The following is a 21,906-nucleotide window of genomic DNA, read 5'->3' as shown; positions in this document are numbered from 1 at the left end:
GGGGGGGGGGGGGGAGGTGCGGTCCTCGCCTATGTCACGTCCTCGTCGTCAGAGCAGTAGTCGCGCCCTGCCGGGAGAAGAAAAACACGACGAGTGATCGGCAAGGTGCGTTGTTTGAAAAAACACACAGCACAGGGTAACTTTGGGGGGGGGGGGGGCGGTGACAGCAGCAATTATTGTGCCCCACTCCCATGGCTTCAGTCACAGCTAAGACTCAGGAGGGGTGGGGGGGGTGTTGAGACGGAGCTGTGCGGAGCGCCGAGCCGCCCCGGCGTAAAGGAGGGCAGGCGGCTCCACCGGGAGCCAAATCAACGTTTGTATTATTGGCGTTACGCAACTCGTCAAAATGGGAGAGAGATTATCCCTCCGAGTTGATTCGCTCCTGACCCCGACCATTGTCCCCCCATTTAGCGATTTTACTCGAAGGCATTATCCCCTCTCTCTTCCCTCTCTTTTCCTCTCTTTCCCATACAAGCTCCCCCATAACCCTCTCCCCTCTCTCTCTCCTACCCCCCCCCCCCGCCCCTCTCGTGCGCACTTCCTCCCGTTTTTCTCCTGGAGATCGCAGGCAGCCGTTGAACGCCTCCGTGTTAACACATCGGTGGTGCGCGTCGGCCGCTCAAGTCTGCTGCCGTATTGTTGCGCCAAAACCATTAGGAAGATCATTATATACAATAACGAAGGGTGGCCTTTCACGACGGCGCAAAGGGTGTACATAATTAGCACCCTTGACTGCTCGTCCAACGGATTGCTTTCCTAATGAGCAAATGTGCCCTGGCGTTAGCCCCCCGCTCGCTAAGCCATTTGTGCAGTTCACCAAAACAATCCCAAGCCGGAGGTATTAGCAGCACAACAGGCTGTGAGGAGCGGGGATTAGAGTAAGCGATCTGTGGCCCTGTGCGGGTTTAAATTTGCATCATTATTGTCAATATTGCTACGGGTGATGTAAACACCCGTTCATGGAGCGTGGTCAAACATCTCCCATACACCACCACGGCAGCTCTCTAATACAGCACCACAGAGCTGGTGGCTCCTTCTCGCATTTGTTTGTGGTTTTGCCGGTGGCCTCCGAAACATTATCTCTCTCGGATAGTGAACTAAAACTGTGCTTGTTACAAATTATAAATGGTTTTTACCTTTAATATGATCCACAGATTAGCTGATCTTCAACATCACTGTAGTAATCATCATCATCATCACAGATGTAGAGATGCAATAATGAACTTACCCGCTCTATCTTCTCATCCAACATGCGGAAGAACTCAATTTGACTTTCCGACAGGTGCAGGCTGCAAACAAGTGCAAGTCAATTCTGTTAGGCCAGACGTGGTCTCAAGATACCAGGACGAGCTGTTATCTTAACGGAATTAATCAGCGCCTTAACTAAGGCCGCTTTATGGAGAATTAAGAACGGTACAACACGTGTGAGTGTGTGTGTGAACGTAACGGTCGAGATGAGGTGAATGAAACAGATGAGAGGGAAGTAATGGGGGCGAATCTGTGATGAGTGAATTCGGTGAAAGCGAAACTGATGACAGTAAATCATGATGAATGGATTGAATGAATGTGGAACGAGTGACAGCCACGCAATGAGAATATGAAGAGGGAACAGTGACGGTGGTGGTGGTTATGAGGGGCAAGATTCAGGGGGTCGTGGGGTGAGCTAGGAAACAATAAGCGAGTTTTGAGTGAGGAGCGGAAACTTAGTGAGCGAAGGCGACTGCCTAATGTGGAGCGGAATGTGTTCCAGTGAAGGGAGGGAGGGAGTGAACGAGAGAAGGAGCGGCAGCCTGTGATTGAGCACAAGCAGGAGCAACAGAGAGAGGTAAGAGAGTGACCCGGGGACATTCATCTGCCAGTCGGGGGCGGGGACTGCTGCGTGCGATCCCAATCGAGCGATCCGCGGCGTCATTTCCGAATTTGGCGAATTTGGACCCTCTTGGCCGACTCGTGGCAGGCAGCACACTCTTGCGAACGATGTCAAGGGATCTTAACGTCCACCGTTGTAAGGGAAACCTCGTAAACGCGGGCCGGGGGAGGGGGGGGGTTACGTTCCTGCAAAATGCCGCGCTGGGAAATAGGGTTGCGCTCCTGGGTAGAAAATCATCACCTCCCTCCCCCCTTCCCTCTCCCCCTCTTTCGGTTGAACTAATTCCAAGTGAATTCCCCCCTTGCCGTTGTACTAAAGGAGCGCGGAGTCGCTCTCCGTCCCTTGTGCGTGCGCGTGTACACTCTTTATTTTCAATTTCACCTCATCACCAAAACCCGTCTCTACACCACCCTTCCCGCACCGCTGCACTCATGCCCAACCGCTCTCCCCCTCCCCCAACACTGAGCCTCCCCCCCCACCCCGATGTGGACGGCTAGATGCGTGCGGCAACGCGCCTGCGAACATCTGCATTGTGCGCGGAGCGTGTCGAGTTCCCTGTGTGTTACATCATCACACACACACGCGGTAAATAAATGGTTCCACGCAGTCAATTCATTCGCACCGCAGTCCCATCCAACGGACGCAACGCTCTCTCATCTCTCGCAAGGCCGCACCTCCGATGGGCGCAGTTGGCTACGTACGGTGCGAAAAGAGTTCAACATACGTACCTCGAACGACTATCTTCGCAACAATCTTAGCAATGTCCAACCACGTATAGACGAAACATCACTCCCCTCATCCCAGTCTTCTGGAAAACCGACCTCACTAAGCAAACTGTTTAGAGGCAAAGCCACAATTGGCGAGGTTTTTATGTGGCCAAACGTACCCTGCCAGGACCTTCCTAAAAAAAAAGGTCTTGAGACTCGATCAAACGTGATATACGTGTTAAACGAAGGCCGCCAACTAGCACTGCCGTGCATTTGCGTGGGATATCGCTACAGTGAATCACAAGCGAAACGGATTGATCGACAGTCACTGGCCGACTTTAAAACAACAACAACAATAATGTGACGTAACAATATGAACAGATAAAACAGATCTAAATCAACACCAAGAACGATTCAACATAACATCAATCTAATGACAAATATACATCGACAACAATAAGATAATTGTTCACATCAACAATAATATATCAACATCCACCAGTGACATATCAACAACGTTAATATCATCAACACCTCGTGCATAAGTATTTTACAACCACAACTGAAGCCACAATATAACAAAAAAACATTATAATCACAACTACAACCACATTACAACCGCAACTGAAATGAAATGATGACAACAGCCGCAATATAGCCACAACCATAGCCAAAAAACGGCATTAACGTGGACCAACCCTGTGACGAAGCCACCCGCAATGCGTCCGATCGCCGTCGGATCGCGCAAGCTCAACAGGCATTGAGCCTGCGTCATGCGGGATGGGCGAGCGCCCAGCACTAGGCGTTGCGGCCTGTGGGGCCAAGTTGGTGGGCAGGAACAGACGGCAGTGCAGAAAGACCCACTGTTGTATATACGTTGAACGTCTTTCGCACTGTGCGTAGCCAACCGTGCTAATCGAAGGTGCAGTGTAGAATCTATGGGCAGTGTTGAGTCTATGGGCAGTGTTAGTCTATGGGCAGTGTTGAGTCTATGGGCAGTGTTGAGTCTATGGGCAGTGTTGAGTCTATGGGCAGTGTTGAGTCTATGGGCAGTGTTGAGTCTATGGGCAGTGGTTGAGTCTATGGGCAGTGTTGAGTCTATGGGCAGTGTTAGTCTATGGGTAGTGTTGAGTCTATTGACAGTGTTGAGTCTATGAGCAGTGTTGAGTTTATGGGTAGTGGTTGAGTCTATGAGCCATGTTGAGTCTATGGGCGGTGTTGAGTCTATGGGTAGTGTTGAGTCTATTGACAGTGTTGAGTCCAGGGTTGCGATTTCCGCATGGAAAATGCGGAAGGAGGGTTCAAATTTTCCCGCAATTTTTGCTAAAGTCAACCGCAAACGGTGGAAAGACTACTCCTATGACCGCGCGCTTTTAACAACACGTTAATGCGTTCTATTGGAAAGGATACATGCAAGGCCCAGCATCACGTAGGACTTTGAGTTACTGATTGGAATGAATATATGATTTCCGCATTTCCGCACAAGAACTACATACTTTATTCAAATGCGGAGCCGTGATTACGAGCACATGTACATGATGTATCCTTTCCAATAGAACGCATTAACGTGTTGTTAAAAGCGCGCGGTCATAGGAGTTGTCTTTCCACCGTTTGCGGTTGACTTTAGCAAAAATGCGGGAAAATTTGAACCCTCCTTCCGCATTTTCCATGCGGAAATCGCAACCCTGGTTGAGTCTATGGGTAGTGTTGAGTTTATGGGTAGTGATTGAGTCTATGAGCCATGTTGAGTCTATGGGCGGTGTTGAGTCTATGGGCAGTGTTGAGTCTATGAGTAGTGTTGAGTCTATGGGTAGTGTTAGTCTATGGGCAGTGGTTGAGTCTATGAGCCATGTTGAGTCTATGGGCAGTGTTGAGTCTATGGGCAGTGTTGAGTCTATGGGCAGTGTTGAGTCTATGGGCAGTGTTGAGTCTATGGGCAGTGGTTGAGTCTATGGGCAGTGTTGAGTCTATGGGCAGTGTTAGTCTATGGGTAGTGTTGAGTCTATGGGCAGTGTTAGTCTATGGTGCAGTGTTGAGTCTATGGGCAGTGTTGAGTCTATGGGCAGTGTTAGTCTATGGTGCAGTGTTGAGTCTATGGGCAGTGTTGAGTCTATGGGTAGTGTTAGTCTATGGGCAGTGTTGAGTCTATGGGCAGTGTTGAGTCTATGGGCAGTGTTGAGTCTATGGGCAGTGTTCGTTCGTCTATGGTGCAGTGTTGAGTCTATGGGCAGTGTTGAGTCTATGGGCAGTGTTAGTCTATGGGCAGTGGTTGAGTCTATGGGCAGTGGTTGAGTCTATGGGCAGTGTGTATGTAGAACTTCTTTCGCACCGTACGTAGCCAACCATGCTAATCGGAGTGCATTGCAACCGAGTTTAATCACAGTGGGTGGCTGAAACATGGATTCGAACCCAAGCTCTTAGCGGTGCTGGCTCAGTGGCCCGTGACCTCTGTCATCAGCTCCCAGATAATGACAATAAGCTGACCCGACCCCAAACTGGACTTTGCACTCGCAACCTTCCGATAAACCAAGTCTGGCGCCAACCAGCTCGGCACCACCCAATAAAATGCAAAGGTCTTCACACGGGCGAGCATCATCTTCCTGCTACCTCCACTCTCCTCCGACTGGAGTGTGTCCTCGACACTCCGGGCTAATTCAGGACATGGAGAGGCGCAGCCCTACAATTTCTCACTCGTGCCACTGGTGGTGGAACGGGCCTCCACTAGAGGAGGGAGCTCTGCGGAGTTCCATCTGGGCAGCGTTTTGGCCTACACTTCCACGCTGGCTCAACAGCTTCGATGAGGTGGCAGGACCCACACTTTTTCCCCACTGCAGGCGGGTTGCCGATAGACTTAACTGCGGCGTGATGCTACAGCGTGGACAGAGGCGGTGGATGGTGGCGTTTCAATCGACGACCTCTGGATTGCCAGTCCAGTGTGCTGCTGTTACACCATTGTGGCAGGGTCCCATTCTTTATTTAGCCCGTTTATGGCTCGCAATGTTATTTATATTGCTCTTTTATAATGTGTAACAAAGAAAAAAAGCAGCAATATAAAAATAAATGTGGCAACGGGGAACTAAAACCACCGTAAAAGTAACAAAAAACGCAAAGCGATTCGGGATCGCACGATCCAGTGCTAGTTGGTCACTGCACACGGTACAGGACTGGACTGGACCTGCATCGGCACACATTACGTCTCTATGCGTGGCTCACAATGGTGCAAAAGCTTTGGCAGTGCGAATTTCTTTTAGAATATAATTTACTTAAATGTTTATGGCGGGTACGCCCACCACCCCCCTCCGCCCCCACCTCTCCCAAAACAAATATCCCTATTTGAGACCCACAACCACCCCCTTGGCCAATACCGCAGGTGCGTTGTTATCAACCGCAAACACTCCGGGCAGCCTGCACCGTGGCGGTCGTTGCTGGAAGACGAGGTGGCCACGCACTTGCCGGTGTCATGCTCCAAGTTATTTCGCGATAAATTAATTGGGGGAAACGCAGCGGTCGTGGTCCCCCCTAATGAGGCTCTCCTGAGTAAGAAACGTAACAATAGTACGCGGGACACCGTGTGTTTGTGTGTGTGTATATAAGGGAGCGGTAGTGTCGTGGTTATCGCGCTGCACTACAAACCCGATGACCCGACTTTGATTCCTGCTCACGGTCAACACCAGTGACCTTAAATTTAACCAGTCCCTGGGCCCCCCCCCCTAGGTCGACTCAGCCTCAAATGAGTACCTGGTGCAATATGTAAACATTGCCATTGGGGAGACAAAGGCGGCTGGGCGTGGTGCAGGCCACCCACCCCCTCGTGCGCCATGCCTGCCTTCATAGGTGCTCGCTAACAGCAATTGCCCCTACAGTTTACCCGGGAGGTCTTTGTTTTTATAAATATATATAGCGTCCCATATAATGTTAGGACACACTGCAATTAACCGTGCTCCTGTGATGGTGCCAGTAGTTCACAGGTACACGAACGAGTGTCAAGTAGAATTTGTTTATCTAGATGAGAACTCAACAGATGAGGATGAGTCTAATCTCCTGGTGACCTGGGGCATTCTTCTGTCTGTAGCATGGGGGTGGGGGGGGCGATGGATGATTGCCGTTGTGTATAATCATCAATCCGATAACTTTCGAATTTGCCGAATGTTGTACCCCAACGCCTGCACACGACGGGCCTGTTCTTGCGAATGCTGGCACGGGAATTTTTAACGACCACCGTGATGTTAGTCGTAGTAATATTGTTACGGCTATTTTACACCGCAGTATTAATCAGGATGGTCACTGGATTCAAACCGCAAAACCCCCGCAACGATCGGCGAACGCGCCGCTGGCACCAGGCCATGGTGGCACCGCGCCACGAGTGCCGGGCGGCACCCTCGTTGCCCTGTGGCCGCCCTGTGGCCGCCCTGTGGCCGCCCTGTGGCTACAGGAAAACTGCTGCAGCAGCAGCAGTTTTTACGGCGATTCCTTCCCCAACGAACTCAACCCGCCTCCGTTTGACCTGGCACCAATAAAATTTAACATTTCACAATAATGGCTCCGTTAAATAACACGGCGATCAGCGTGCAGATGCCAGAGAAGAAATTGGTACCTCCATGTAAGAGAGGTAGCAAAACTTTCGTCGATGGGATCTTTGCTGCCAATATCAACAATTATGAAAATGAATAAGAATAGGCTTTACCCTTTCTGGCAACACAACAGGAGGTTTTAAATTAGATTTAAAGCTTTCGTGACTGCAGGGATTCATATTCTTGGTTCTTTCGGTAAAGTCACGTAGAAGGGACACAATAAAATTATAAAAATATAAAACAATAAAAATTCTCACAACGTTTCGACTGCAACACAAGCAATCATCATCAGGTGTCAAATCCACAGCAAGAAAATATAATATACAACAGGAGGTGTTAAAATGTTCATTTTAGATACTAGCAAAAAAAGGTATCCCATAGATGTAATTGCTCGACCCGCGCTATAAATGTTCCGAGACTTGCCTTGTCTTTGTACTTTCGCCTTTGAAGCGTTCTCTGGTCTCACACCGGTGAGACAGGGCCATAAAGACGTCTCTGGTGTAGGCCAATCAGTTTCAAGGACAAGGCAAAAATCATTATCAGAGCATGTTCGTTTCCTTGTTTTGCCGAAAGTACGTGTGGTTAATAGAGACTTTATACCTTGCAAAAGGTATCTATCTGGTGTTTAAACAAATTCTAACACCTCGTGTTTTATTGTCAGAAAGGGTAAAACCTGTTTTTACTGTTTAAAAACTTCAGTATTAGCCCTTTATTTACATGTCTGATTCTATTCTATCCCTTGCACATGGCAAATGTGCTGGGGAGCTCGATGCCAATGCGGAGGTCTGTACGGCCAAAATCGCACTGCTATGGATTGTTTCTAAATAGATCTCTATCATTATGGGTTTACTAGATTGTCGATATTGTCCACAGTTTGTGTTGCATGGCTTGTCTTGGATCTTCCACATAGGAACGAAGGAGATCGTGCGCATCAATGTGGCTGCTTTTCCGCAAGATAAATTCTCAACAGCAATGCAACTTGACAGGAAAGTTTTGCTCGTACCCAATAATCTCATGACCACCCCCCCTCCCCTCACCCCGCCCATGTGAAAGACAGACAAAAACTCGTGCATTAACGATTAAAAGCTCAGGAGGAAAGAAACGCCGTGCAGCGGGATGCCTTACTTGGCTCGCGCTCCTCCGCTCACTTGAAGACCATCTCTCACGATCTGCCTCCCGACTCCCAGCTTCTGAGAAACAACAGAACGAGGCATCAAGGTCGTTGTTGCCGCCACCACCACCACCATCACCACCAAACCTCCCTCCTTCTGCTAGACCCGGTTCCTGTTGCGGAAGCGCAACACACAGGGCGGTGACGCGGCCCAGCGGTAGCCTGTTCATAACTATGTACGGATGGATGTAGAACTTCTTTCCTATGTAGAACTTCTCCGGTACCATTCGTAGCCAAATGTGCTAATCGGAGGTTTATATCTCGATTCCGGCAGGTAGCCCTGGTCAATACTGCGCCGTATGTTAATCACGAAAGACTGCGGGCCGTCTGCTTTACAGCGGACGTTAATGATCCCGTGTCGTTATTCGAAACGAGCAGGCCATCACGTGCCGAAGTTACAGTCCAAATTTGCCCCCCCCCCCCCCCCCCTCCTGGCAGACGACTGCCCAACGTGCGGGCCACGTGTCGGGTGGGCACCCAGCAGAGCAACTGAAACAATAGGGAGAGCAAGTTTGTTAAATCCCCACTCATATGTATGTTGAACTTTGGATTTAAAGCTTTCGTGACTGCAGGGATTCATATTCTTGGTTCGTTCGGTAAAGTCACGTAGAAGGGAAATAATAAAATAATCCAAATACAACATAATAAAGTTCTCACGACGTTTCGGCCACAACACAAGCAGCCGTCCTCAGGTGTCTTTCAGACAGCTCTGTTTCTTCACCCGAGGATGGCTGCTTGCGATGTGGCCGAAACGTCATGAGAACTTTATTATGTTTTAGTAGTACGATTTTTATTATTTCCCTTCTACGTGACTTTACCGAAAGAAACCAGAAATATTTTGAACTTCTTTCACAGTGTATGTAGCCAACCCTGCTAAATCTGTTCACCCAACGGCAACCAGTGGAATTCACTTCTACTGGACGTACACTCTGCCGACTCCCCCCCCCCCCCCCCCCTCTCTCACTTCATTCAAATCACGCCGTAAGACGGAACTTTTTCAAAGCGATTTTTTTTCTATTTCTTGGCTCCTTTGTGTTTGGGGGTTGGGTTTTGATTGAATCCACCGGAATCGCTCCCCCCACCCCCCCGGTTTGTGAGTCTGAGCCGGAGGAGCTGTGGTGGGGCGAGTTGGGGGGGGGGGAGCAGCTCACCCCGGCCGCCGCATCCCCGGCAATCCCCGCAAATCGGTCGTTGGCATCGGGCCTGGCGGCGAGGTGGTTCTGCATGGTGCTGAGAGCACCGATCCCATCGGCGCCGGCGGCCTTTTTCTTCGGCCCTTCCACGTCCGTCTTCGAGGGTTTGTCTGCGGAGAAACGGGCCAAGGTGTGATTTTTTGTTATGTTGTTTTCGAATTTTTATTTACTGCGTTAATAATCGACCAAGCCAAGGCTGAAAACGCAAACGTGCACGTGGGTGGCGGCGGTGGCTACGCCGCCCGCCACCGCCTGCGCGCTCCAGCACAGCTGAGCAGGCAGGGAGGCTTGGTGGATCGCACGGTAGCAGCCCATGCCAGATTGGCCACACATGGGGTTCTAAATGTGGAAAACATTGCAAGTAACAAATTCAATAACCTCGGCAAAAACGTGAGCTGCACTGGAATGGATTGCAAAGTTAAAGCCATTGAAATAAAGAAAAACCCTTTTTTAAACTTGTTTCAGATAGATTCCCAGATTTTACACGAGATTTTTCTTTTTTTAGCAAAGTCATCGCAAGATAAACACAGCAAAGAAAATAATGTTCTATCATTTGACAGGGGTATCCTTATCTCGTGTGTGGTTTTTTGGCGGAAAGAGTGCCGAATCTGTTCACTCACGGTCGGATGAGGAGGTAGACCCCTTGAAAATACATCCAAAGTTAAAAACTCTAAACTGTGTCCCAGGTTGTCCGTGTCCCCCCCCCCCCCTCTCCCATCAATCAGGATGCATAGGGTACACGGGGCCTGGCGGATATCCGCTGCTGGGCCTTTGTTCTCGTGTACAGAAAAAAAAACTAGTACAAATATTTCAATGAAATTAAACTAAAAAAACTGTGACGTGGCTTTCATCGTGCCCAGGCGGTGAAAACTGCACCAGGCCCCCATGGGCCAGAGGGGCCCACCAGGCCCTGGGCTACAAATCGTACACAAGTAGGGGTGGGGGGTGGTGAGCAGTGGGGTCCATTTCATTAATTGCATCTGGGCCCATGCCAACCAAGCTACTCCTACCGATTGGTATTGTTGATCGATTATTCTGGAAGGAAGACATACACAGGGGAAATGTAACAGTCATGGACCGGTGGACACGTTTCCCAAGGTGTACGCGTCCCCGGAAGCCGTGCTCCCAGGCGGGCAGTTTTAATGCCGCGTTAATTCGCCAATCGATAAGTTTAGCCTGTGTCCACATCACACGCAATGTGCCCGACGGAAGTTCAAACTCGTGTGGGACAGCGGTTGATGATGACCACGATGATGATGAGGGATGATGGTGGGAACGTCCCTCATCTCCCTAACGCGCGTCTCCATTGCCCTGCGCTCTGTTGATGGCCACTCACGATGCCGATGACGAAGATGATATCAATGAGGATGACGCTGCTGCTGACGATGACGCTAATGACGGCGCTGCTGCCCACGAACTCTGGTGGCACCGACGACGGTGGTGGTTGCGCCTCCTCCGCCCGCTCACCTCCCTTCTTGTGCGCGTCCCCGTTGTGCTGCGCCCTCTCGGCGCTCGCTCCGTTGGTCTCCCCCCCCTCCTCCTCCTCGTCGCCGGGCCCCACCGACTGCTGTTTCTTGCTGGAGGCGCAGCCCATTGCGGGCACGCGCATCGGGGCACCCTCCCCCTCCCTCCCCCACGCCCCCTCCTCCCCTCCTCCGGCGGAGTCCTCCGGCGGAGAGTTGCCGCGCGCCGGTGCGGCTTCACGTGCCTCCGAGCTCGCGCATTACTGCGGGAAAACACAAGGGGAGTGGACACCACGCGTCAGCGTTGGCGCGTCCTTCCCCGCGCATTTCTTGAAGCCGGCTCACGAGCAATGAAATCGTTCGAGCAAACAAATCGCCAATCCCGAAATCGTGCAACGCAATCGGTCGCCCGCGACCACTGCCCGCATCCGAGTGAGCAGTTGCGCAACGGAGGAGAACAAACGCCGTATTCAGGGTCGTGCCGACCAATCGTAGTTCGTACATTTTGCAAATCCTCGGCTGGATTCCCTGGCCTCTCTCTGCCGGTTTCCCATTGCCTGCCTCTGCCACAGCGCCTCTACTCTCGGTCGTCCACCGTGTTTCTCTCCGCTCCCATCACCCTGCACTATGGCTCACGTGAGAACGATCGGCAGCTGCAGCAGCGCGACTCTCAACCACCTCCTTCTCCTCTCTCGACCACCGACCTGGGCGGCGCTACTGCCTGGCGTCGTTTCTCCGTGGCAGCCCCGCCATCTGGAACGTGGCAATCATCGTCCCAACGCTGCACATTCACAGCAGCAGCAGCAGTCAATCTGCATCGCCTTTTAAAGAGACACTTAAAAGGCCCCACCACTATCACCTGGCTATCAAGTGACACCGAGCCTGACTCCCCAACTCAGTATCACGGTCATTTTTCCGTCCGTGAATGTCATTGCGCATTATAAATTGCATCGTTAACAATGTCTCACGAGACAAAAGCGCGTCAGCTAACGATTGCCGAGCAGATCAACAGTCGACAGCGGCATCTCTTCCGCAAACGGTAGCGCAACTGCTCACAGAGACGCGCACACAAACAGCACACGTATACGCCGAGCGGTGGCAAGAAACGCAGAGGTCGCTGGGTCGATTCTATCTCCCGGCGTGGCAGTAGAAACAATGGGGGAGGGCGAGTTTCTTAAATTCCTCCCCACCCCCTGCCCCCCAGCGTGGGAGAGTAGACCAAATAACCTGTAGAGAAGGGCTCTGTTGAGCTCCCTCTGGTGATCACCCTTCCGACCAGCAGTGGTGCGAGCAGGAATTTACAGAGCTGCACCTTCCAACCGTTTAGCTTTTTTTTACTTTTCACTATTTACAATGTTACAGAACGACCCAACTAGCAAATGCGATTGCGGCGGAGTTCACAGGAGGTGGAAGTTTTCAGAAAAGAGACGCTCGGTGTGGAAACAACCAAGCTTCCTTACCCGTCTGTGCAGCAACGCTCACTAACGGTGAACAAAAACTCTGTGATAAGGCCCTGGTGGCGTAGCGTGTTGCAATGAATACGTAGCAGCAGTAAACCAGAGCTGGGAGACAACGGCAGCAGCAGCAACAAGAATGCAAAACAAAACACTGCTGGTCTCTACGCACGCGGCATTAGAATGTCAGCAGAGATTGGGGGGCTATACAGGTAAACAAATGGACAGGAAGAGAGAAACGTGGATTGATGATACTCGGAAAGCCACTGGAGCTATGCACTTTGAAATCTAGATTGAGAGCTAATTTATTAAGAACTGCTTTTTGTGCTTAGTTTGTTGTCCTTTCCCCGCACCTCCGATTAACGCGATTGGCTATGTACTGTGCGAAAGAAGTTCAACATACATTCTAGGCGATCTGGTCATACGCACGCTGCTGCTGCTGCTGTTCAATAAAACAACAGCAGCGGCGTTTTTTTTACTCCTTTAAACGTTGGACGAAGTCAAAATTAGATCATTGTCGCGAAATCAATTCGGAAGCAAACCACGGGGGATCTCTGCCCGGCTGGGGTTGAGACACGAAGCCGAAAAACGCGGCTCAGGGAGACGAAGGGCAGAAACACGAGAGGTGAGAGCAGACGATTGTTGAATGCTTCCAGTTTAAATTTCGATTTAAAGCTTTCGTGACTGCAGGGATTCATCTTCTTGGTTCTTTCGGTAAAGTCACGTAGAAGGGAAACAATAAAATAATAAAAATAAAACAAAATAAAATACAATTCTCACGACGTTTCGGCAAGGCTTCGGTGGTACGGCCATGTGATGCGAAGTGAAGAGTCATCAGTGGCCAAGACTGCCGTGCGTATTGAGCCAGAGGGCCGCCGTCCACGCGGACGTCCGAAGAAGCGATGGATGGATCGAATAAAGGAAGACATGAAGACGGTCAACGCATCCCCTGAAGATGCCCTGGACCGAGCCAAATGGAGAAGACAATGCCGAAAAGCGGACCCTGCGCCACAGCGGGAACAACGCTAGGAAGATGATGATGACGACGTTACGGCCACAAAGCAAGCAGCCGTCCTCAGGTAAAGAACAGGTCTGTTTGCTTTGACGATCCAGGTGAAAAAATAACTCAAGAGGCCAGGATGAGCCTCATTCGCAGCAAGAGCGACGTGATTATCCGCCACTTTGACATCCGCAAGATTCTATTTACCGGCGTTTGCCATGGACGGAAAACACAAATATTTGTTCATTTATTCCCAAAAAATCCCGACAGCCATCTGGCACCTTCCCGTGCGTGCGCTTATGATGGGTGCGTTGTTTACGGGAGGTTCAGGACGCTGCCGAGCGGTGGCGCTAGCGATAGTCTGTACTGTACTCCTGTATACTGTACTCTAAAAGGGCACCCACTGCGTCTCGACAATAAACTGAGAATGCCCTACAGCCGACTGGTCAGTGTCGCTGCAGAATAGCGGAAGTTTCTTATATCGCAGTACAATATGCAGGGTCAGTTTCTTTGCAGAACAGGGGGAGAACATAACATCTAATTATACATTTTTTACTTTAAGGGGCAGTGTAATTCACGAATGTGTTGTGCTTTTGCCAGTGGTGCTATGCGCCACTGCCACCGACACATAAACTGAATAAAAGGAGTTCCTCAAGTGTAGCGAGTTGATGATCACAGCCCAGTTACCAATGACTTACGCAACGACCCACGAACTCGCACAGTGACCCACGGCTCCACGTTGATAGAGCTGTTATTGAACCGGGTTTCTCAACTGTAGCGAGTTTATGGCCTCAGTGCGGTCACCAATGACTGTGAGGGCAAGCGCCGTTAGCGAACACCTATAAAGGCCAGAACGACACACGAAGGGATGGTTGACCAACACCACACCCGATCGCCTTCATCTCCCCAGTGGTAATATTTACACATCGCACCAGGTACTCAATTCAGACTAGTAGACCCAAGGGAGACCCATGACCGGTTCAGATCATCGCCACTGGTGTTGACCGTGAGCGGGAATCGAACTCGGGTTGCCGAGTTCGTAGCGCGGGGCCCTAACCTCTACCCAAAATGACCGTACGCACACACAAAATAACATTTACCACGTTACGTTTGGTTTTTCGCTCAAGAGGTGGCGCAGAGGTCACAGCGCTGAGCTGGCTCTACCGAGACACCGGGGGCCATCCCTGTAACGCCCATGGGGGTGGGGGGGGGGGGGGAGGCCCTCATCTCATTATAAGACACCAACAGCAGTACAAATTGGAATTGTGAAAAGGCAATAGAAAATGTTAAAAAGGGGCAGAATATTATTACCGAGGAACAACGTGTCGGGGGTGAGGTTGCGAAGGCACGCTGTGGCCTGCCTGTGTAACCTCCAGTGGTGGATGAGAAGCAACAGTTATACCAAGCAAAGGCACACAAGTGGCTCACGGGGGGCACCAGATCCAAATATATCGGCGCGGTAACTATTAGCTCCAATTAGAAATGATATCTTGATTTGAAGCAGGAATCCACACTCTTTGGTTCTTTCGGTAAAGTCACGTGGGTAGAAAATAAAATAAATCACGACGTTTCGATCGCAACACAAGCGGTCGTCCTCAGGCGGAAAAAATATAATCCAACAGTGGAACTGCTGAACTAGCGAGAGAGCAGCTACAACAAGGCTTTACATGTGGCGACGGGCAAGCAAGCGGGCTCCGAGCTGGAAAGGATTAGAAATTCTAAACAATACAATATTAGAAATTCTGAACAATACAATAGGCTAATCAACATAAATCGCACAATTACTGTGATCTCTCTCTCACCGCCAACTTGTCTGCATCTCCCTTCTCCCATCCGACCACCCTCTCTGTTCTTGTACACAAAATGGATAAGGACACAGGAGGTCAAACTCCCGGCTCGGCAGTGGAAACGATGCGGACCCCCCTCTGCCTGCCGTCCCTCCACTCAGCAGTGGAAACGGGTTCATCACAGTTCGTCAATCGTCAGATCGCATGCCGTGGGGAGATTAACACCTCTTACAAGATGTCTGGTCAGTGTGGAAGAATAGGCCAAAGATACCCCCTGCAGAGCGACTCTCTAACAGCTGCCTCCAGTGGAGGCCCTTCTTCCACCAAGTGGCACCAGCACGCAATTGCAGGACCATGCCTTTACTTAAATCTACATTTTTCATTCCCACATCTCAATAGGATTTTATAAACTGAGAGAAATGGGAGAGGGGGCACAAAAATAATATTTGCTCAGGGCCCCCAATCGAGGGGAGGAGGAGAAGAGCCCTCCCACCCCCCCCCCTCCCTCCACAAGCAAACCCACGACTTGTCCAAGCCATCTCACTGAAAGCGGCTACAACATTTGGCCCTGCAGAAGCCGATAGTTCAGAGTAAACAAAAAATACCCCTTTAACCTTCAGCACTTGCAATCACAAAAGGCCACCACCCCCCCCACCCCCCATTAAAATCACTAACGCATTCAGGGCCTATTTTCCCGCTAAATTTGCCGCGCAAACTGCGTGCTCGTTAGCCAGCGCTTTCAAACTGCAATGGTTTTGTCTTCATTTGTTATTCCCTCATCTCAATAGGATTTTATAAACTGAGAGAAATGAGGGGGGGGGGGGGCACAAAAATAAGTTCTGCTTAGGACCCCGAGGGGAGGAGGAGAGGGGCCCTCCCCCCCCCCCCCCCCAAATCAAACCCACGACTTGTCCAAGCCATCGCACTGAAAACGGCTACAACATTTGGCCTTGCACAAGCCGATATTTCAGAGTAAACAAAAAAATATCCCTTTAACCTTCAGCACTTGCAATCACAAAAAGGTCACCCCCCCCCGCCCCATTAAAATCACTAACGCAGCAGGGCCTATTTTTCGGCAAAATTAGCCACCCAAACCGCACGTCCAAACTCTGCGCTTGTTAGCCACTGCTTTCAAACTGCAATGAGTTCGTCTTCACGACCCCCTCCTCGTCCCCCCCCCCCGCCGCTGGCGACGGGTGCAGTTGGTACAGCCCTGTGATTTGCACACTCACGCCACCGCCAATTGGTAGAGGTCCCTCCACCCTCTCGGAGGATCACTTTGGCCTACTCTTCCAAGCTGGCTGGATGGCTTACCCCCACCACCACACACGTGATCTGCCGATTGAGTGTGGTGTACCCATTTAAACTGCTAGATCCTCTCTCTTCACAGGATATTTGGCCTACACTTTCACACTGGCACTGTGGCAGATCCAAGCGGGGGGGGGGGGGGGCAGCGCAATGTGACCAATACCCCCCTCACCCGGTGGTCCCATTGAATTGTAAGGTTCAACTTGCTCAGAGATGACATCATTGTTAAAGCAATGAATGAACTCCCGTACGAATTATGCACATTTATTGCATTCATTTCGTTTCTTAAAATATCCTATCCTTAAAATCTCGGATTGCTTTCAGTAGCCACCAGGAATTCAATGCCAATTGCGGTCGCGGTTCCCGACTCTTCAAGACAAGAAGCTGGAAGACTTCTTCCCAATTCTGGCAAACCACCCGATGAAGCTGGTTGTAATCGCCAGCGAAACGGCGTTGTGGGATCACTTTCCATCACAGCAGTGTGCCGAAACAAGCAACTAATTGACATGTTTTGTTCACATGACAAAGCTTACTAATTGGCCGTGTAGGGTGGCGGTGGGTTATCGACACATTTATATTTACACGATCGAACCGAAAAACCTTGATTATGAATAATATTGGTCTTCAAAGCCTACTACGTGTTAACGTGAGCGCGTATTAAGGTTGACATGGGGCACAAGATCCGTGTGGCCAGCACCACGCCCGGCTGCCTTCATCTCTCCCCAGTGCTGATGGTTCACACACCACACCAGGTTCTTATTAAAGCTGAACTGACCTAGTGGAGGCCCAGAATCGGTTCAGATAAAAATCATAAAAATTGTGAGTGGGAATTGAACCCAGGTCACCAGGTTCGAGGAAAGGTGCACGAATCACTACGCCATCATTCCCAGCACAGACATATTTGCTCACAAACATACAGATACACGTAGACACACACACATGTAAAAACAGTGCCATTTACAGACACACAGATGCAAACTCAAAGACAAGGATCCCCTGTGTCGCCTACACAGGCTGCTTGGGTAAAGTGCTGTGAGCGAGCAGTACCTATGAAGGCCACTCACACTAGCGAGCGCGCACATTATAATTAATTCTGGCACACTTTCGGAGTGGATTCCCTTCAATGAACAGGCTGTTAACATGCTTCATACCTTTCCTCTGGGCTAAACGCACCGGCAAGGCCTGATATCTACAACTACAACCACTCATGGGGGGTTGTTTACAAACCAGAGGGGATGGGCCCCATTGTGCAGAGGGCACCGAGACCCAAGGGGACTGGGCTTAGCAGTGGACCCTGCTCCCTCACCGCTGCTCTTTTCCCCACACATCTTGCACGGCTAAAATATGTAATTCATCTCCGTCCTCCTTGACACCCTGGACTACTAAATTTCGTCCTTCCCCACCGGTCTTCACACAGGCTTAACAAAACTCACCCTCGAGTCTAGCTACGTTCACCACTATCAGGTCCGCGATGCTCACAGCACGTTTGGTCTCAACTGCAGATCTTCAACATTTCAGTGGCGACCCTCAAATAAAAATTCGATTAATGTGGCCAAGATACACAGATACACACACATGCACACTCATGCAGAAGCGCATGATGGCTGCTTCGCCAACCGCACAGAATCCCTTTGCACGCCGAGTAGCAGGAAGGTCCCCAGGAATAGATGAACGCCCCGAGGCGGCCGGGGAATGGCGGCGGCGCACCCACCTGATAACGGGAAAGTGTAGCCAAGGAGATCCGTTATCACGAGGGTGCCCGAGATAGGGACCGCAACGCAAGGAGGACTTTGGTCCAGACTGCTACGAACCCAGAGTCGACGATGCGTGCGCGCTAACGACCGACTGCAACGCTTTTCAGAATTGCCGCGACGCATGGTGAAACTACTCTAGGCAGGCAGAGGGTGCAAGCCCAGCAACTGCTTTCTCACGGCACTGTTGACGAAAAGGCCGATACGAGAAGGCAGTGTGGTCAATGGGATGGGTACAAAACATTTTTTATGGAGATAGATATGGGGAAGTGTATTTGTTTTTATTATTCACGTTACACGACACTCGCCGAACCAGGAGAGCCTCACTGAGGCGCGACGGTGGCAAGATGTTAACTACGTCGCCCGGTATACAGGAGGTCGTGGGTTTGATCCGAACCCTGATGCCTGTATATTTTGAGTTTGCATGTTCTCTCCGTGGCCCCACAGATTTTTCTCCGGGTCCTCTGGGTTGTTCCCTCCACATTTAGAAACAAGTGTCAAGAGTATTTGGCTGCGAAACATTTCCATGTGATGAGCCACTTCGTTGGGCTATGATTTGTGGCCAGTCCACGTCTGAAGAAGAGCTCGGGGGAGAGAATAGGCTCTAAAGGAAAGCAAAGCTGTCTCGGGTGTGGACCAATCAACTTCAAGGACAGTGCATACATTATCAGAGTTATGTTTTTTGTTTGCATTATGACTGCAGGTATTGTGGTCAATGCAAACATGACGCCTCAAAGAAGGTGTCAGTTTTGTTGCCAGATAAAAGGGTAAAAAACCAATTATCATATTTTTTACTGGCAAATGAGGTACCAATGGTATAAATGCTTACCCCGAGCTCTCATACTCTGATGGTGCATTGTCCTTGAGTTGTGCGCCTTTTGGCGTCATCTGGTCCAACCCATGTGAGACTAGGCTCTAAGGAAAGCCGTCTCGGGTGTGGACCAATCAACTTCAAGGACAGTGCATACATTATCAGAGTTATGTGTTTTGTTTGCATTATGACTGCAGGTATTGTGGTCTATGCAAACATGACTCCTCGTAAAAAAGGTGTCAGTTTTGTTGCCAGATAAAAGGGTAAAAAACCTATTATCATGTTTTTTACTGGCAAATGAGGTACCAATGGTGAAGAACTACATAGCTCAGTGAGCCTTACCTGGTAAAATAAAAAATAGTTTAGATTGTAGTTAAAACACTTCTTTAGGAGGGTTCTGCCATGTTGCTGTGTGCAATACCCATTAAGTAGTTTTCAGGCAATTGGGAAGCTTGGCCAAAACCCACGCAGGACAGCGGGAGAACATACCAACACCACATTCCCACTCTCACTCAAACTCACGTTCTGCAGAGCAGTCGAATGTACAGCCTCCATACAGAGAAGCACCCAAGTTGGGAATCGAACCACGGCCTATATTGCTATGATGCACAAGTGGGCATTTGGCCTAATCTTCCACTCTGACATCTTGGAAGAGGTAGGAGTTACCCACACTTTACCCCACCACACGCGGTGTGCCAATTGACTTAAACTGCAGAAACTCCATTTCAAGTTGCCGCGTGGACAGAGGCAGTGGTATTTGGAGGGATTTAAGAAGCTTGCAACTGCGGTGCCGGGAGAGAGACTCGAACTGGCGACGTCTGAATTTCAAGTCCATGACACCATGGACAGGATCCCACACATTATCGTTTACACGTCATTGATCTTCTGACAGCATACGCATTATAAGTGTTATAGATTTTAAAGTTAGGACACTCAGGCACGCTTACGTTTGAGTGAACTGCAACCGGAGAACTTTTTGAAGTGAATCGTCATTTGTATCGAGAATAAAGCAAACCACAAACACAAGACAATAATAATACCAAACGAGTAATAGTAATGATACGAAACACAGCTACAAGGGTTGGTGAGTCACGTGTAGATCTGTGACACTTCCAAACCTGCTGGAAAGCGAGGTGCTCATGGGATTACAATATAGCAATTAGGTTCCTTACACACCTGTACAGCAAAACCATTTAAGGGTTATCTTCTGGGATATTTTGTAGGTTCTCTCCGGGCACTCACACGTGATGAAAAAAAAATTGCATCGGGGGTTGGCGGCCGGGTGAGGTCAGAGCGCAGAGCCAGCACCACTCAGAACCTGAGTTGGATTCCAGTTTGCAGCCGCTGCCTGCGGTTAAACCAGGTTCTCTAGTGCAGTGAGAGTTGATGTCTCAGCACAGTCAGCAATGACTCACACAGAGCCCACAGACTCACACAGAGCCCAAGACTCAAGGAGAGACCCACTCACAGAGAGCCACAGATTCACAAAGTCTAAGCTGTGATTAAAATGGGTTCTCAAGGGTAGCAAGTTCGTGGTCTCATCCCAGTCACAAATAGATTTACATAGAGGCTCATTAACCCGCACAGAGACCTATAAACTTCTACAGCAATTAGGGAAACACTCGATCCTGTACAGATGGAAACATATTGGAGATTAAACCATACTGACCCAGGGTATGGCACACCTCCTCGACGCCTCTGGGAAAGGGAGTTTCACAACATCGGTATGTGATCTACCAACCCTCGCAACCTCCACAGTGCTGGGTTACAGGCCAATACCAATACCCTCCACTCGCCACCTAGTGACGGTGATGTCACCACGGCAAAGGTGCCAGGCCAGGTGGACCTTGAGGTCACGTGAAGTGTCAAAGGCTCAATGACAGGAGGTCACAAGACAAACCCAGGGGCCATGGGTTGGCTGACTTAGATGACTGGCAGATGCACCAGCTGTACCCCCGAATGTGCCAACTTGCTGCATTTCAGCTGCCCGGCGCGCCGCTCGTTGTTGTGAGCATCGCTCCTCTGCCCTCAGTCGTTGTTGGAGGCCGACTATCCTGCAACTGCTCAGGAGTGTACATCACGAGCCTCCTCCGAGGAGGCGACACGCATAGCCACCACAGCCCCACCTATTTGGGTCTTCTGGCTCACAAAAGTGATGCCACTTGATACAATTTGTTGAACAAGGTATAGATGAGATGAAATAATTCAGTTCCAGTAGACAGAGCCCTCAAACATGGATGAAGAAAGCCATGAGTGAAGTTCACAGGAACAGCAATCATGGCAGTAGCGATAGAAGAGCAATGAGGGAGTGACTGACCACCGACTGTACACAAAACACATCTTTAGAAACTAAACTCGACATCATCACTATCACAATACAGGACAGTCATGTTCAATGCACCGACAGGTTAGGAGATATGATCTTGTAGCGGAGGTCTCCGACTCTGGGTTTAAGTCGTGGGGTGGCTCTCGCCGTGAAGGTCACCGGCAAGACCGGTCAAACCGGGTCACACGGCGGTGACCGCCGGCTTTGGCAGCGAGGGGGAGCAACCACGCGGAGCGAGCGAGACCGTGTAATCACGCAGGCCATCTCTCAGCCACGCCCCGTCCAGGCACTCGGCTCCACGCGGTATATGGACCGATGGAAGCGAGAGATGGGCAGACCGGGAGATGGATGGATAGATAGATGCAGGGAGGTAGAGTGATGAACAGAGAGATAAACTGAAGGACAGCGAAATGCATCTGCTGTAACGGACAGGCAGACAGAACAACTGATGAAGAGAGACACACGGAGTGAGAGAGACAGGCAGGCACACCGGC

At 50.3% G+C, this 21,906-nt stretch overlaps 1 protein-coding gene across 2 annotated transcripts in view; it reads right to left on the bottom strand.

Annotated features, from left to right (window-relative positions):
• Nucleotides 1-20: 20 nt before the first annotated feature.
• Nucleotides 21-21,906, bottom strand: part of LOC133360222 (uncharacterized protein C1orf21-like) — a 34,827-nt gene continuing 12,941 nt past the window's right edge. The window contains exons 2-6 of one of the 2 annotated variants that reach the window (XM_061578855.1): nt 10,980-11,238; nt 9,471-9,622; nt 8,274-8,338; nt 1,229-1,289; nt 21-68 (exon numbers count right to left, since the gene is read on the bottom strand). In XM_061578855.1, coding sequence (XP_061434839.1) covers nt 30-68; nt 1,229-1,289; nt 8,274-8,338; nt 9,471-9,622; nt 10,980-11,121 — 459 coding nt within the window. In that variant the 5' untranslated portion in view covers nt 11,122-11,238 and the 3' untranslated portion in view covers nt 21-29. The remainder of the gene's footprint in view (nt 69-1,228; nt 1,290-8,273; nt 8,339-9,470; nt 9,623-10,979; nt 11,239-21,906) is intronic. The other variant, XM_061578856.1, reaches the window with a different exon arrangement.

The sequence above is a fragment of the Lethenteron reissneri genome, chromosome 67 (assembly GCF_015708825.2).
Source record: "Lethenteron reissneri isolate LAM-NWPU_2019-01 chromosome 67, ASM1570882v1, whole genome shotgun sequence".
Taxonomy (NCBI): domain Eukaryota; kingdom Metazoa; phylum Chordata; class Hyperoartia; order Petromyzontiformes; family Petromyzontidae; genus Lethenteron; species Lethenteron reissneri.
This window is presented reverse-complemented; position numbering and strand designations above follow the sequence as displayed.